Genomic DNA, 16138 nt, shown 5'->3' on the forward strand with positions numbered 1-16138 from the left:
AATAATTAATATTTATTTTACTTACAAATGCTAGATGTAACTTTTTAATATATTGTATGTTGAATATTTCCATCCATCATCCAACCCGCTGAATCCGAACAAAGGGTTACGGGGGTCTGCTGGAGCCAATCCCAGCCAACACAGAGCACGAGGCAGGAACCAATCCCGGGCAGGGTGCCAACCCACCGCAGGACACACACAAACACACCCACACACCAAGCACACTTGGCCAATTTAGAATCGCCAATCCACCTAACCTGCATGTCTTTGGACTGTGGGAGGAAACCAGAGCGCCTGGAGGAAACCCACGCAGACACGGGGAGAACATGCAAACTCCACGCAGGGAGGACCCGGGAAGCGAACCTAGGTCCCCAGGTCTCCCAATTGTGAGGCAGCAGCGCTACCCACTGCGCCACCGTGCCACCCATGTTGAATATTTTTATTTCATAATTGATATGGCTCTCTGTGATGCTGACTGGACTAAGTAGGTTGATTAATAGATTAACTGACATTTCTCTCAGTGCCCCTTGGCTTCTGTTTGACTTTAGAAATTGCAGTTATTTCACTTTGAAATACAGTTTTGTTTGTTACTATTATTTTAAATGTTCTGTATGCTTGTTATTTCACTGAATCATGTGCATAGCCCAGAGTGAAACACATATGTACTTCACTTCTTTGAACAGACAATCCCTTCAAAGGGGAAGTTGCATGGGTGTGGTTTTTGTTATACTGGTGTGAAGTTTCTCGTCTCACTGATGCTCTTTTTAGAAGATTTTTGAAAAGTTGCAAAACAGCTTGAGGATTTCTCTAACCAAACATTTTATACAACCTACCCCCTTTGTTTATATTTACTAACACTACATTTTTGTTGTCAAATGTACAGTTTCACAACTAACTAGTTTCCCTCAACTAATGCTAATTTCAGACAAAGAAGGAAAGCAAACAGCATCCTTAGATAAAAAATAGCACCTGTGTGTGTGTCTCAAGCCATAACAATGTCTGGAATGGGGATGCAAAAAGATATAGCATGACGTTACATTCTCGTATGGTTTTAATCAAATTCAGAATTGTAAGGAGCTGGAGCCTATCCCAGCACCACTTGGACACAAGGCAGAAAGGTAAAGTTTCATAAAAATATACTTGGTTGATTAATATAAGCAAATTCTGTTGGTAAGGAGCTAGTTCTTTGCCTGCTGCTTCAAGTTCTTAATTAATATACTGTAGATACTTTACAGTATTATCATGAAGCACATCACCTTATAAGTTTGCTGCTTTAGTAAATTATCAAATATATTCCAGATTTTTAAATAAATACTTATTACAAAAACAAATTTAACGAAGAATAAAACAATACCTAAAAATATGTTGTGCATGTATTTCTTTCATATTAGTTTTGATGTTTTCTTTTCCAGGGAGGAGGGGATTGCCCAGAAATGAGCATCGGTGCTATTAAGATTGCTCTGGAAATATCTCTGCCAGGTTCCTTCATCTATGTTTTTACAGATGCTCGTTCAAAAGACTACAAGCTCACAAACGAAGTCCTACAGCTTATCCAGCAAAAACAGTCTCAGGTAAGAAAAGCACAACAAATAAATGAATGATATTAATAATAAATCAGGAAACCAAGTTCAGATTTATGTGTGATATTTTTGTAAATTATGTTGTGTTACAATGTTATTTTAGTATTGAGTGGCATTAGCTACTCTGTTCTCATCTAAATAAACAGAATTTCCAATTAAAGTCTTTTGGGATAATCACTCAAATTGCAGAGTAGCAGTTCTCATCATGATGTCCCTGTTGGTATTTTTTAATTCAATAATTATTTAACATTCAGTGGAAGGACTAAAGCATGTTCATTCCTGCATATGGACTGTCAGGATAAAGGAAAAAGAACAGAAATCACAAAGATTGTTATTTTTTGTATATATTTTTATTTGTTTAAATTGAAACAGATAACATTCCATACAGTCAACACAAATTTAACAACTCAAAACAAAATTCAACTTCTATCCAAAAGAAAAAGAGAGGAGCCAGCAACCAAAGCCACTCTATAAAAGGAGCAAGAAAACAAGGGTATCCGTTTCCCCAAAATGGAACCATTTTCTAAAATGTTATTGATTAGATCTTGCCATATTTTAAAAAAAGTTTTGAACGGATCCTCTAAGTGAGAATTTGATTTTTTCCAATTGCTTACCCACTGACTTAAGAGTGGTGAGGTGAGATTCTTGCAGTTGAGCAAGATAAGTCAAGTAGTGTTGTAAAGGAAATTACAGCTTGTTTGTCCTTCTCCGCTTTAAGGCCGTCTGGGAGTCCACCAAATACAGTTGTTAATGGATTAGGAAAGATTGTGACACCAAGCATGCAAAGATTTTTGTCCAAAATGTTGTTAAATCAGAAAGATTGTTAAGTCTATGAATTCCTTGAACCATTTTTTCAGTGCAAACAAAGAAGTTTTTCATCCAAAAATTGTTTCTTACCAAGAATGTAGAGATCAGAGGAGCAATTTTAGTATAATCTCAGACTACTAACATTTTAAAATCAAGGCTCAAACCATTTGTAGGTTGTCACTTTTTTATTGGCAAGGCCTTTCTGTTCAATAAGTTATTCACGGAGATACATATTGCCAACTCTTAATGTTTACTGTTCTTTCACAGAGTATACTGTGAAATGTTTAAACAAAACTGAGGTGAATTTTATTGGTGTTTTGTTTGACTCATACAATGGGAGCTGGTTTATGTAATTCAGGTTTTTCAGAATATCTTTACCTGCTTCTTCTCAGACTTAGTTGCCTTTCACTTGTAGTACTCACAAGTTGGACTTTATTGGGGCTTTGCACCTGACTTTTCATTAATTTTATTTTAACTGATCTTGCCCTTTCTATATGAATTATTGCACAAATCCCCCTGCTTTATAAAGCTAATCCATTCCTGAAAACCCCTCTGTAAAGTACATTTTCATAATGCAAACATCTAACATGACATGACATAACATGATAAGGTGCCACATGAGAGGTTGGGCATCAAATTAAAAGAAGTAGGAGTTCAGAGTGATGTTTTTAGATGGGTGCAGAATCAGCTCAGACACAGGAAGCAGAGGGTGATGGTGCGAGGAACCTTATCATAACTGGCCGATGTTAAGAGTGGTGTTCCACAGGGGTCAGTGCTAGGGCCACTGCTATTTTCAATACATATAGTTGATTTAGATAGGAATATAAGTAACAAGCTGATTAAGTTTGCAGATGATACCAAGATAGGTGGATTAGCAGATAATTTGGAATCCGTTTTATCATTACAGAAGGACTTGGCTTGGGCAGATTTGTGACAGATGAAATTTAATGTCAGTAAATGTAAAGTATTACACATAGGAAGTAAAAATGTTAGGTTTGAATACACAATGGGCAGTCAGAAAATCGAGAGTACACCTTATGAGAAGGATTTAGGAGTCCAAGTGGACTCTAAGCTATCGACTTCCTGACAGTGTTCAGAAGCCATTAAGAAGGCTAACAGAATGTCAGGTTATACAGCATGATGTGTGGAGTACAAGTCCAAGGAGGTTATGCTAACCCTTTATAATGCACTGGTGAGGCCTCATCTTGAGTACTGTGCGCAATTTTGGTCTCTAGGCTACAAAAGGACATAGCAGCACTAGAAAAGGTCCAGAGAAGAGTGACTAGGCTGATTCCAGGGCTACAGGGGTTGAATTATGAGGAAAGATTAAAAGAGCTGAGCCTTTACAGTTTAGGCAAAAGAAGATTAAGAGGTAACATGATTGAAGTGTTTAAAATTATGAAGGCTTCCCATGGGCTCACCACCTATGGGAGGGGCCAAGGAGGTCAAGTGCAGTGTGAGTTGGGTGGTGGCTGAAGGCGGGGACCTTGGCGGTCCGATCCTTCTACAGAAGCTGGCTCTTGGGACATGGAATGTCACCTCTCTGAAGGGGAAGGAGCCTGAGCTAGTGCGCGAGGTCGAGAGGTTCCGGTTTGATATAGTCGGACTCACCTTGACGCACAGCTTGGACTATGGAACCAATCTCCTTGAGAGGGGCTGGACTCTCTACCACTCTGGAGTTGCCCCTGGTGAGAGGCGCCGAGCGGGTGTGGGTATACTTATTGCCCCCAGACTTGGAGCCTGTTCATTGGGGTTTAGCCCGGTGGACGAGAGGGTAGCCTCCCTCCGCCTTCAGGTGGGGGGACGGGTCCTAACTGTTGTTTGCACGTATGCGCTGAACAGCAGTTTGGAATACCCACCCTTTTCGGAGTCCCTGGAGGGGGTGCTAGAGGGCATACCTTCTGGGGACTCCCTAGTTCTGCTGGGAGACTTCAATGCTCACGTGGGCAATGACAGTGAGACCTGGAAGGGCGTGATTGGGAGGAATGGCTCCCCCTGATCTGAACCCGAGTGGTGTTTCGTTATTAGACTTCTGTGCTCATCACGGATTATCCATAACGAACACCATGTTCAAACATAGGTGTGTTCATATGTGCACTTGGCACCAGGACACCCTAGGCCTCAGTTCGATAATCGACTTTGTGGTTGTGTTGTCGGACTTGCGGCCACATGTCTTGGACACTTGGGTGAAGAGAGGGGTGGAGCTGTCAGCTGATCACCACCTGGTGGTGAGTTGGCTTCGATGGTGGTGGAGGATGCCGGTCAGTCCTTGTAGGCCCAAACGTGTTGTGAGGATCTGCTGGGAACATCTGGCAGAGCCCCCTGTCAGAAGTAGCTTCAACTCCCACCTCCGGCAGAACTTCGACCACATCCCGAGGGAGGTGGGGGACATTGAGTCCGAATGGGCCATGTTCTGTGCCTCTATTGTTGAGGTGGCTGATCGGAGCTGTGGCCGTAAGGAGGTTGGTGCCTGTCGTGAAGGCAATCCCCGAACCGGCGGTGATGGATGCCGTCAAGTTGAAGAAGGAGTCCTACAGGAACTATGGTCCTCAGCCGGAAAAGGGTGGAGTGCCCTCTCAGGGTTGGTAAGCGAGATCCTGCCCCAAGTGGAGGAGTTCAAGTATCTCGGGATCTTGTTCACGAGTGAGGGAAGAACGGAGCGTGAGATCGATAGGCGGATTGGTGCCCAGGGGAAGATCCAGGACACGCTGGAGGGACTGTTTCTCTCGGCTGGCCTGGGAACGCCTTGGGATTCCCCCGGAAGAGCTAGAAGAAGTGGCCGGGGAGAGGGAAGTCTAGGTATCTCTTCTCAAGCTGCTGCCCCCGTGACCTGACCTCGGATAAGCGGAAGAGAATGGATGGAAATTATGAAGGGAATTAGTACAGTGGATCGAGACTGTTATTTTAAAATGAGTCGATCAAGAACACGGGAACATAGTTGGAAACTTGTTAAGGGTAAATTTCGCACAAACATTAGGAAGTTTTTCTTTACACAAAGAACAATAGACACTTGGAATAAGCTACCAAGTAGTGTGGTAGTCAGTAAGACGCTGGGGACTTTCAAAACTCGACTTGATGTTTTTTTGGAAGAAATAAGTGGATAGGACTGGCGAGCTTTGTAGGGCTGAATGGCCTGTTCTTGTCTAGAGTGTTCTAATGTTCTAATCTAATTACCATGAATTTAAATAGAAACCATTTCTAAACATCCCCTTTGTCCAGAAATGACCCCACTTTTGTTCAGAAATCTCCAAAACAAGAAAACTGACAAAATTAATTTAATTATAACATCAGTCATCAAAACAAACCATGTTAAGACATTGTCCATTATTCAGTATTGTAAAGATATTGTCTTTTATTCAGTATTGTAAAAAAAAAACAAAACTTGTTAACCTAAGCTTTATTGCTTCAAGTATCACATTCAAATTGAATGACTTTTAAAAATCGGGATTGTCCAAATGATTTCACAATTATAGAGCTATGATGAGTGTGATAATGTGAGAACACATGTGAACAAGTGATAAGTTGACTGGGCCATAGCTGCCATGACGACTGTGCCTGAATGCAGCATCAGCTATTATTCTCTTATTATGTTTATTTTCTTATGTTTTAAAAGTAAGTCCAAGTGGGCAGGACCCCTAATCATACAGATGTGCAACCATCAGAGAAGTAATCTCGGTTCCTATCTAGATCTCCTTAAGGCCCACTTTAACCACTGCAGTACTGCCTTAATTTCCCTTTGTCTTTATCTTGCCTGTCCTCATCTTTTCCGGTGACTTAATTGCTGTTGTTTGTTCTGTTTAATTAAGTAAATTATTGCTTCATTCTGAGGTTTATAGTTTCTCATTTTGAGGTTTTCTGTCATTTTGGGTTTCTACCTCTTTAGTATGTGTAGCATTTGTAAACAAAGTATTCTTGGTTTAGGCTTTTTTGTGTTTCATTCTTTTAGGGTTCTTACCCTTTATGCCGTTATTTGATAAATTATTATGAAAAGCCTGGTATTTTTAAAATTAAAGTTTGTATTTTTTGTTTCAACCCATTTCTTGAATTATTTTGTTAACATTTGTGCTCAATTAATTAATTAATTAATTTAAAGAACATTTTTTTTTAGTGGGTTTTTATAACAGTGTACATGAAAAGTAAAGTGTAGGTAAGTAATGTTTCAAACGATAAAGAAGAACTTTCTGATTGTCTGAGACAACCTTTCATGTGACTAGAACAATGTCTGTCACTGATCCCTGCAAAACCAAACAAATACTTTCTATTTTCATGTGGAATGTCTTTCAAAATTAAGAAGCATTCATTTGGGGTGTGGCGATAGATTAATGCTGTGCAAAATTTCACTTGGTTACAAGAAGTGGAAGACACTGCTGCAACAGGATCACTGTAAATAAAGCATGTCTAGCTAATTTTGAAGTATTACAAGATCACGGCCAGTGTTATTCAGTAAGGGAGCAACTCAGTCTATCAAACCAATAATAAACTCTAACAGCTAATGGCTGCATATTAGGCAATAACTGTAAAATTTATAGGTCATAACATTTTCTACCACCAGAATTTTATGCATTCATGTCTAATGTCAATAGCATTTTCTCACCATGTATTGTTTTTATATATGTTTTTTCTTTCTTGTTACGTAAATACTCAGTGTAAAAGATTTTTTATGTATTTAAATAGCTCCTAAATGAATAGAATTTTTTCCTGCCTTGTACCAGATTTTGCTGTGATAAGACTGTAAGTCACACAACCTTGAACTGAATTAACCAGGTTTGTTATATTATTTGAAAAGTTGTTCTTTTGGCACTACATTTATACTGCAGAATAAAAAAAGACATATGATTCTGCTTTTTTATACAATGACTCGATATATTTATGTTTCCTTTTAGCTACTGTATGTCGAATGTTGATGATATGCACGGAGGTAGCATTATAAACAATCAGCACATTCAAATGAATGACAGTTAACATTCGGGTACTAACTTAGCCCAGTAATTGCAGTTTCAATGTTTCATGGTAATAACATATTCCTTCAGTTATATTTGAATGTAGATTAAACATTCTATAATAAGTATGTTCTTTTATGAGGTACCTAATTCTAGTCATGAGAGCACTGATGAGGGTTTTATACAGTAAGTTATACAGTATTTGTTAAATTTGCATTTAACTTTAACTGTTTCTCTGTATCGATAAACTTTTTGTTAGTTAACTATGAAAAAATGTTTGTTTAGTATTTTAACTCCTGAAGCTTCATTTCAACCAAATCCAGATTTGCACTTCCTGAATGAGCAAACACAGTGCTGACAAAGTATTAAAATTTGCATTTTATGTGCTGCTGCTTGAAAGATGAAGATGAATACTGCAGACAGCTTTCTCTTATAAACACACATTCTTAAACTGTACACCCAAATTTAAATATATTCATGTATTAAACTGATTAACCAAGTATTAAAAGCATTTTAATTGTTAGCTGAAATGGCCATTGCAATTGAATGATTTTAAAATGAAGAGCATGAAATAATTAAAGCATAAGGGGTGCAGAACTGAAATGCATAAAACAAAAAGAATAATAAAGGCTGAAATTATGTAATATGAATATTATATGAAATGATATAAGTTATGTACATTTTTACTTAAACTCTGTGCTTGACAGATTACCATGTAAAATCCAGTCTTTTTTGACTGGAGTGAGGTTTAACCATAATGTTGTCTGTTTTGGTTACATTTTCAGCCAGTCTGATGGAGAATATACTGTAGTATAGCTATTTGATGAAAGAACGTATATTATATTACATTTTTCAAATGTGTGACCTATATTTCTGCTAGGTCGTTTTTGTACTGACTGGAGATTGTGATGATCGGGCACATATTGGTTATAAAGTTTATGAAGAGATAGCTTCTACAAGCTCTGGGCAAATCTTTCACTTGGATAAAAAACAAGTTAATGAGGTAAGCTTCTTTCCTTTTCATTTGAAGCTATGTTGCTGTTCCTTGCAGGTAATTCTATGCCCGCTTCATTTTTAAAGCTACAGTATTTCCTATACATTTTTTCTTTAAAACACAGACACACACACAACCACAACATTAAAATCAAAACCCCCCATGCTGCCAAAACAGTCTCTGACCTGTTGAGGCATGGATTCCACACGACCTCTGGAGGTGTCCAGTGGTATATGGCACAAAGAAGTTAGCAGCAGATCCAATAAGTCCTGTAAGATCAGAGGTAGGGTCTAAATGGATCGGACTTGTTTTTCCAGCATGTCCCACAAATGCTCAATCGGCATGAGATCTGGGTAATTTGGATGCCAAGTCAACACCTTGAACTCTTTGTTATGTACCTCAAACCATTCCTGAACAATCTTTGCAGTGTTACAGGACACATTATCCTAAGGAAAAAGGTCACTTCCATCAGGGAATATTTTTGCCACGAAGGGGTATATGTGGTCTGCAACAATCTTTAGGTAGGTAGTACGTGTCAAAGTAGCATCCACATGAATGCCAGGACCCACGGTTTCTCAGAACATTTCCCAGATCATTACACTGCCTCCACCAGCTTGCCATCTTCTCAAAGTGCAAACTTCTGCCATCTCATCCCTAGGTAAATGGTGCAAACACAACCGGCTGTCCACATGATCTAAAATAAAATGTGATTCATCAGACCAGGCTATCTTCTTCCTTCCATCATTCAGTTCTGATGCTCACATGCCCATTGTGGGCACTTTCAGAGTTGGACAGGGGTTAGCATGGGCATTCTGACCAGTCTACAGTTACGCAGCCCCATCTCATATGCCGCAATCTGCGATGCATTGTATGTTCTGACACTTTTCCCTCGTGGCCAGCATTGGTTTTTCAGCATTTGTGCTATAGTAGCTCTTCTGTGGGACTGGACCAGACATGCTAGACTTTGCTCCTTACATACATCAGTGAGCCTTGAACGCCCATGATCCTTTCGCCAGTTGTCTTTCCTTAGAACACTTTTGGTAGTTACTAACCACTACATACTGAAAACACCCCACAAGTCCTGTGATTTTGGAGATACTCTGACCCGCCATCTAGCAATTACAATTTGTCTCTTATTAAAGTTGCTCAGATCCTTACACATGCTTTCACCACATCATTTTCAATAACTGACTGTTCACTTGTTGCCTAATATGTCTCACCCCATGACAGGTGCCAATGCACTGACATAACCAATGCTATATTCACTTCACTTGTCAGCGGTTTTAATGTTGTGGCTGATTGGTGTATGTATATGTGGGGTGTGTGTTTAGTTAATTCTTCTTTACAATTACAGCAAATAGACTTTCATTTGCCAATTTTAGTGTTATTTATGTTAAGGCGTGCTTTGTACCCCAAACCCTTTGTACCCATAACTGACCACAACTCAGGATCTAATCCATATGGTGACTTTTTATTCAGCACAGTACTTGATTTATAATACAGTACTCCAAATATATATAAATAAACCATCAACAAACCAGCAAAAACCCACACATTCTTTTTCCTTTAATTTCCTCACCAACTCTTCACCTACCATGAATTCCACCTCCCTGGAGCTCACTCCAATGACACCCAAGAATCCCAACAGGGTTGCCTTCCAGAACTACAACTTCCATGGAGCCTTGTGGGTGATGGGAGCTTGCCCAATGTATAATGCCACCTAGTTTATTGGGGAACACATGTCTCCAGGAGGCAGTCACCCTCTATCCTTGTGTTATACTGGCTCCCGACTGGAAAATGGAACAGCAACCTTCCTGGGGATGCCTGTTCACACACACTCTGTTCACACACACTGTCAATCCATTTTGGCCTCTGTTTGGGTACAGTATTTACCTGCTGCCTTGCAGTTAGGAGACCCGGGTTCGCTTCCCGGGTCCTCCCGGCATGGAGTTTGCATGTTCTCCCCGTGTCTGCGTGGGTTTCCTCGCACAGTCCAAAGACATGCAGGTTAGGTGTATTGGCGATTCTAAATTGTCCCTAGTGTGTGCTTGGTGTGTGTGTGTGCGCGGCCTGCGGTGGGCTGGCGCCCTGCCCGGGGTTTGTTTCCTGCCTTATGCCCTGTGTTGGGTGGGATTGGCTCCAGCAGACCCCTGTGACCCTGTAGTTAGGATATAACGGGTTGGATAATGGATGGATGGATTCTTATAGAGCAGAGAAATGTAACAGTGACTACAGTAAGTGAGTTTAAAATAAGGATGATAATATAGAAAAGTAATGAAAATGACATTTTTTATTTCTGAATTCTTATAGTATTGTTAATTTGGGAGTCAATTGCAGTAGTAGATTTTTTTAAGTTTTGAAAAGTTATAAAGTTTTGAGTTATGAAAACTGAAAAAATTATTTTTGTAGAATAATCACACACTGATATTTTAAGACTGTACATTTAGTTTATTTGAACCTTTTACTGCATTTATTTGTGAAAATTTTTTTGATGGTCTCCTACATTAACAATTTTTAAAGTAATCAGGTATAATTTTATTGAAGAAATATGTTTTTTAATTGTTTTTACACATTACTTTTAAATGTGACAAAAAATTTTACTTTATACTGTTTAATCATACACAGAAATTTACCTTCTCTTAGAAAAACGTAAATTGTGAGGACAAAAGCAAAGAGGAGCAAATAACAAGTGTTATTTAACTGAAAACAAAATTCCATTATTCTTAATTCATTTGTTTAGAAAAAGTTGTTTGCAATCTTAGTGATTGTTCTAAATCAGATCTGGGACCCCGACAGTCATTCTTTAATTCAAATCAGCTGCGGAAGGATGTGTGGAGCTGCTGATTGTTAGTTTTAAAGCTTTAAATGGATATTAGAAAGCCCATTCCTAGAATTTTCGTGGTTTTATCTGCTTCTAAAAAAGGAACATAATTGTGATGAAGTATCTCTGTGAGTTACTCAGAGTTTGAAAGACTTGTTTCCTCCTGTTTTTTTTTTGGTTATGAAATCATACAGCAGAAATAGAAGAAATAACAATTTGTAACTTTCAGTGCAACATTGTATTTCCTCCATTATTGACAACTAAATAAACAAAGTGTAAAAGAGATTAATAGCCTACATTTCTTACTATTTATCAGTGATCTAGTTTTTTTTTTTTTTATTATTGCTGTTTATCCATCCAAATATTAATCCCATCATTTAGGTCATTGGGGTGCATCACTTGAGAACTGTGTGTAATGCAGTAACTAAACACGAACAAATGATTTCTTCAATGTCATTTTTATTAAATGACAATGGCAGGGAATGCTTGTGTTTCAAGGAAAGACATAATTTGCGATGTCATTAAAATCAATTTTATTTGTAAAAATGTGGGTGTTGTGTCAGTATCCTGGTTGCTATTATGTGATCCATTGTATTCATGCATAATTCTGTATGCCTTGTTACTCACAGTAACCACAGTAGCCATTCATTGTGAATAAAACAAGAAACTGAATGAAATTCTGTTCAGAAATAAATCTTATTGGCCGGATTAAAATTTGTAAAAGTGAATGTGAGAAACCTTTATCTATTGAAAATTCAATTGTATTTCCACGACTGTAAATGTTATTAGTGTAAAAAGCTAAAATATTTTGGAATTTTTTAAAATATTGCTCCAGCATGCAGGCAGATTTGGTACAGTATATTTTTCTCACATACTTATGGACTGAATTTCCCTTTTCTGTGTCATTCTGTGGTACTGTACGTGCTTTCACCCTGAAGTGCAGTATGCAAAGACAATTTCAGAAGAAGAAACATGAAAACACAATGAAGAGCACACAAATAATGAGAACAACATGCAAAGAAAGTGAGACGCACTCATGTAAAAAAATTGCAAACAAAATAAACATCACACAATCTAAAGACGGCAAAAAATAGAAACAAACGGCAGAAGATATGTTCTACATACAGGAGACAAGCTGTAACAGTGATAATAGTGCTTAGTGGGAATAGTAGAAGAGACAAGATATTCTGGCAGAGAAACCATGATGTCAGTGCTGGGCTTTGTGTACCTGGTTTATAAATCACTCATCTGAGTTAAGTTTGCATAGTTTTATTATTTTGCAAACTTATTATTAGCACTATCAATCAGCAAATAAAAAAAATATTTAGAGAAGTCTGTTGGGACCAGGTCAAAGACATAAATGAAATGTTTTAGTTGAGAAAATATTCTTTAAACCTATTTTAGTGAAGGAATTGAAGTCATTGAAAATTGGAAAACAAAGCCTACAAAGACTACACAAAAATTCATTTTATAGCATTCATAGTTTATGTCTGTGGTGGGCTGGCGCCCTGCCCAGGGTTTGTTTCCTGCCTTGCGCCCTGTGTTGGCTGGGATTGGCTCCAGCAGACCCCTGTGACCCTGTGTTAGGATATAGCGGATTGGATAATGGATGGATGGATAGTTTATGTATTACCTCTGATTTGAATTTTGTTGTTGTTTACACCTTCCAATTAAGTATGAAAATAAGATGAGATATACTGTATTTGGATGTTTTAATTTATGTCTACTCAGAAAGCGTTACATCACTTTACTGACACAGCATCATCAGAATATACTTTACCTTAAATTTACTGTCAAGAACTAAAAAATATTTCATTTTTATTTTTTCATTGTTACAGTAGCTTACAGTTTCCAGTACTGACAGTTTCTTTCTCACTGTTTTCTGTTCCTTTTATGTATTTAATGGGAAATTTCTTGGCTGAGATTATGTTTGAGCACAGCCGAGTTAAAAGTTCCAGGAAACTTGACTTAGCAATTTCCAAGTTTATGATCTAGTAAAACTGCCAAGAGTTTTCTGGATCTTCTTATGAAAAATTACCAGAAATGCACAGAGAGTGTCATGACATCCTCATGTATGATATGCTGTCATCATGTGTGTGAACTAATGGCAAGAAATACAGCCAGTGTTCATTGAAAATAATGCTTGATCATATAGCTGATTTGTTTTTGTAGAATAGCCCTTAGAAAAGTGTTTGGAAAGGTTTTTAAGTATCCAGTCCAAGGGAAAAAAATTGTTAAATCCGCTTACTGTATCACCAGACATGGCCATGTGCCTCTTTTGCAGATGCTGTTTGAGAACTCAGCTTAGTGTAGCTGTCTTGAAATATACATATTCATATTCTTGCTGCCTTAAAGTTTTTTTATTTGTTTATGTTTATTTTTATGTTTTTTTGATCATTAGTGTTATGGTTTGAATACCTCTTTGTGATCCACGTAAATGTAAAATCCATCCATCCACTTTCAAACCCGCTGAATCCGAACAGGGTTACGGGGGTCTGTTGGAGCTAATCCCAGCTAACACAGGGCACAAGGCAGGAACCAATCCCGGGCAGGGCGCCAACCCACTGCAGGACACAGACACACCAAGCACACACTAGGGCCAATTTAGGATCACTAATCCAACCTGCGCTGCATGTCTTTGGACTGTGGGAGGAAACCGGAGTACCCGGAGGAAAACCACACAGACACAGGGAGAACATGCAAACTCCATGCAGGGAGGACCCGGGAAGCAAACCCAGGTCTCCTAACTGAGAGGCAGCAACGCAACCACTGCACCACGGTGCCGCCCTAAATCTAAAATAATAATTAAAAGTAATCATTTTGGCAATTAACCCTTTATACCTACAGAATCAGTACATTTTCTTTCAGACAAAACATAAACTGTCCTGGCCTTAGAAATAGTAATTTTGTTTTGTAGCATGATGTTATTTCATCTGCTACATGTCAGCAGAATACTGTCCTGTGACTTATTTGGATCATTACATATTATCCTGAGTCTGGCTCAGGTTTCATGATATTTGCATAGAATTCTAAGCCCAAGTCATGCATGGGGTTAATAATAAGTTTAATTAAAGGTATAGTGAAGTATATGGATGAGATATTGGGCCAGCTTATCTACTAACTAAACAAACAAGCTCGAATGACTGAATGGTCTATATTGAATATATCTTTATTAGATAATTCCTACAGATGATAAAATGAGTACAGTAAGCACAGAAAAGGTAATGGGATATTGTAGCTTCACACAGAATAATTTAATACTTTAGCACTCTTTTGTTATTCACTGTGACATTACTTGACTAAATGTGTAGGTTATTCACAATATGTTGTTTTCATGTAATAGAAATATTGTCAACAGTATTATTAAAATAACAGAATGAGTAATGGATAATTGCACAGTATCTGTTATGGAATAAATTTATTGTAAAACATGTATTTGTTTATTCAGTTTTTTACTACTTTTATTTAGGTACTGAAATGGGTTGAAGAAGCTGTCCAAGCCTCAAAAGTTCATCTTTTATCAACTGATCACCATATTGGGACTTCATATAGCTGGCAGATTCCTTTTGATCCAAGTTTAAAAGAAGTAACAGTTGCTTTAAGTGGCCCTGCCCCTTTAATTGAAATAAGGGACCCTCAAGGTAGTAATTTTGCTGGTTAATTTTCTCAAACCTAAGTATACTTTAGTATGTTAGGAATTTTTTTCCTCTTCAAATATAACATTTAAAACTAATATACTTTTTGATGTTTAACTAAATAATTGTGGTGTATATTATTTGAGACACCCCCTGTACTTCTTTTATGTTCTTCAATTTAAAATCTAATAAGTCACAAATACATTTTCAGGCAGTGAATTAAAAATAGTGATACTCATATAGCATTTTAATATGAAGTGAAAAAGGACAGAAAACTGTTATGACCCAGTTCAACTGGAAAATCAAAACTCTCTAAGGATGATTGACTTATTTAGATACAGCATAAGGAATGAGTATAAGCAACCTGAACTCTAAAACTGTGATTTTCATATCCTAAATGTGCAATGTTTTGTTTTGTGTTGTTTTTTAGGGAAATTGATAAAAAAGGGAGCAGGCTTGAATGAACTGCTTCATATTCCTAACTCTGCCAAAGTTGTAAATGTTAAGGACCCAAATCCAGGAATGTGGTCTATAAAGGTATGAATGCACCAAAAGTTCCCTTTGAATTGTAGTGAACATTGCTTTAATTTATCAACACACTTTATTATTAAAATATTGTAGCCTGTGATCCATAACCACTTACAGTTATATAATGTCAAATGTTTTCCTTAATTTTTTTTTTGTTAACTGACTCATGGATTAGGATTTGAGCAATCCTGGCATTAGACTGATGTCTCATCCACGGGTGGTTATTGTGTAAGTCCATTATTGAAACATTTTAAATAGAGGTCGGTACCTGGAGAAAAACACTAAGCGTGTAAACTTTACGTAGATGGTGACGGGATGGAAATTAAATGCAGATTCCTCAAGCTAACTACTTCTACTTCTTTTAATCTAAATAATTACTTTGATGATGAATGATTAATGTTCTGGTTATTTTAATATATATCACTGTTTTTCATTTGACATAGTTATGTTGTGATTTGTTACTGTGTCATTTTTTATTTATTTTTGTAAATTACATTACTTTTTCACTAATTACATTAAGGAGTCCAATATGTGGTTATATGAAAAGTGCAGTAAAGTTTGGGTTTTAGATACCATACTTAACAATGAAGGATTTGTTACACTGAAAAATAATTCTAAAAATATATTTAATTTTCATTTTAAATGTGCAATTTGAAATGCACATTAGGTAAAGTACATAGAAGACTATAGAAATCTGAAATTCAAATGTGCCAAATAATTGCACATGCAGAAGAGTAGACTGAAATAGAAAAAGTAACCTTTATGAATGAAGTAAAACCTTAATAAATATTTTATTAAATAACATTTTAAATAAATGAATAAATTAAAAAGGC

The 16138-nt window shown here is 37.4% G+C and overlaps 1 protein-coding gene across 1 annotated transcript in view; it reads left to right on the forward strand.

Moving 5' to 3' along the window:
* The window catches only part of hmcn1 (hemicentin 1), a 281768-nt gene that overhangs the window by 84782 nt on the left and 180848 nt on the right, over positions 1-16138 (forward strand). The window contains exons 3-6 of the mRNA XM_028811373.2: positions 1413-1571; positions 8208-8330; positions 14612-14783; positions 15208-15314. Coding sequence (XP_028667206.2) covers positions 1413-1571; positions 8208-8330; positions 14612-14783; positions 15208-15314 — 561 coding nt within the window. The remainder of the gene's footprint in view (positions 1-1412; positions 1572-8207; positions 8331-14611; positions 14784-15207; positions 15315-16138) is intronic.

The sequence above is a fragment of the Erpetoichthys calabaricus genome, chromosome 10, assembly GCF_900747795.2.
Source record: "Erpetoichthys calabaricus chromosome 10, fErpCal1.3, whole genome shotgun sequence".
Classification (NCBI taxonomy): domain Eukaryota; kingdom Metazoa; phylum Chordata; class Cladistia; order Polypteriformes; family Polypteridae; genus Erpetoichthys; species Erpetoichthys calabaricus.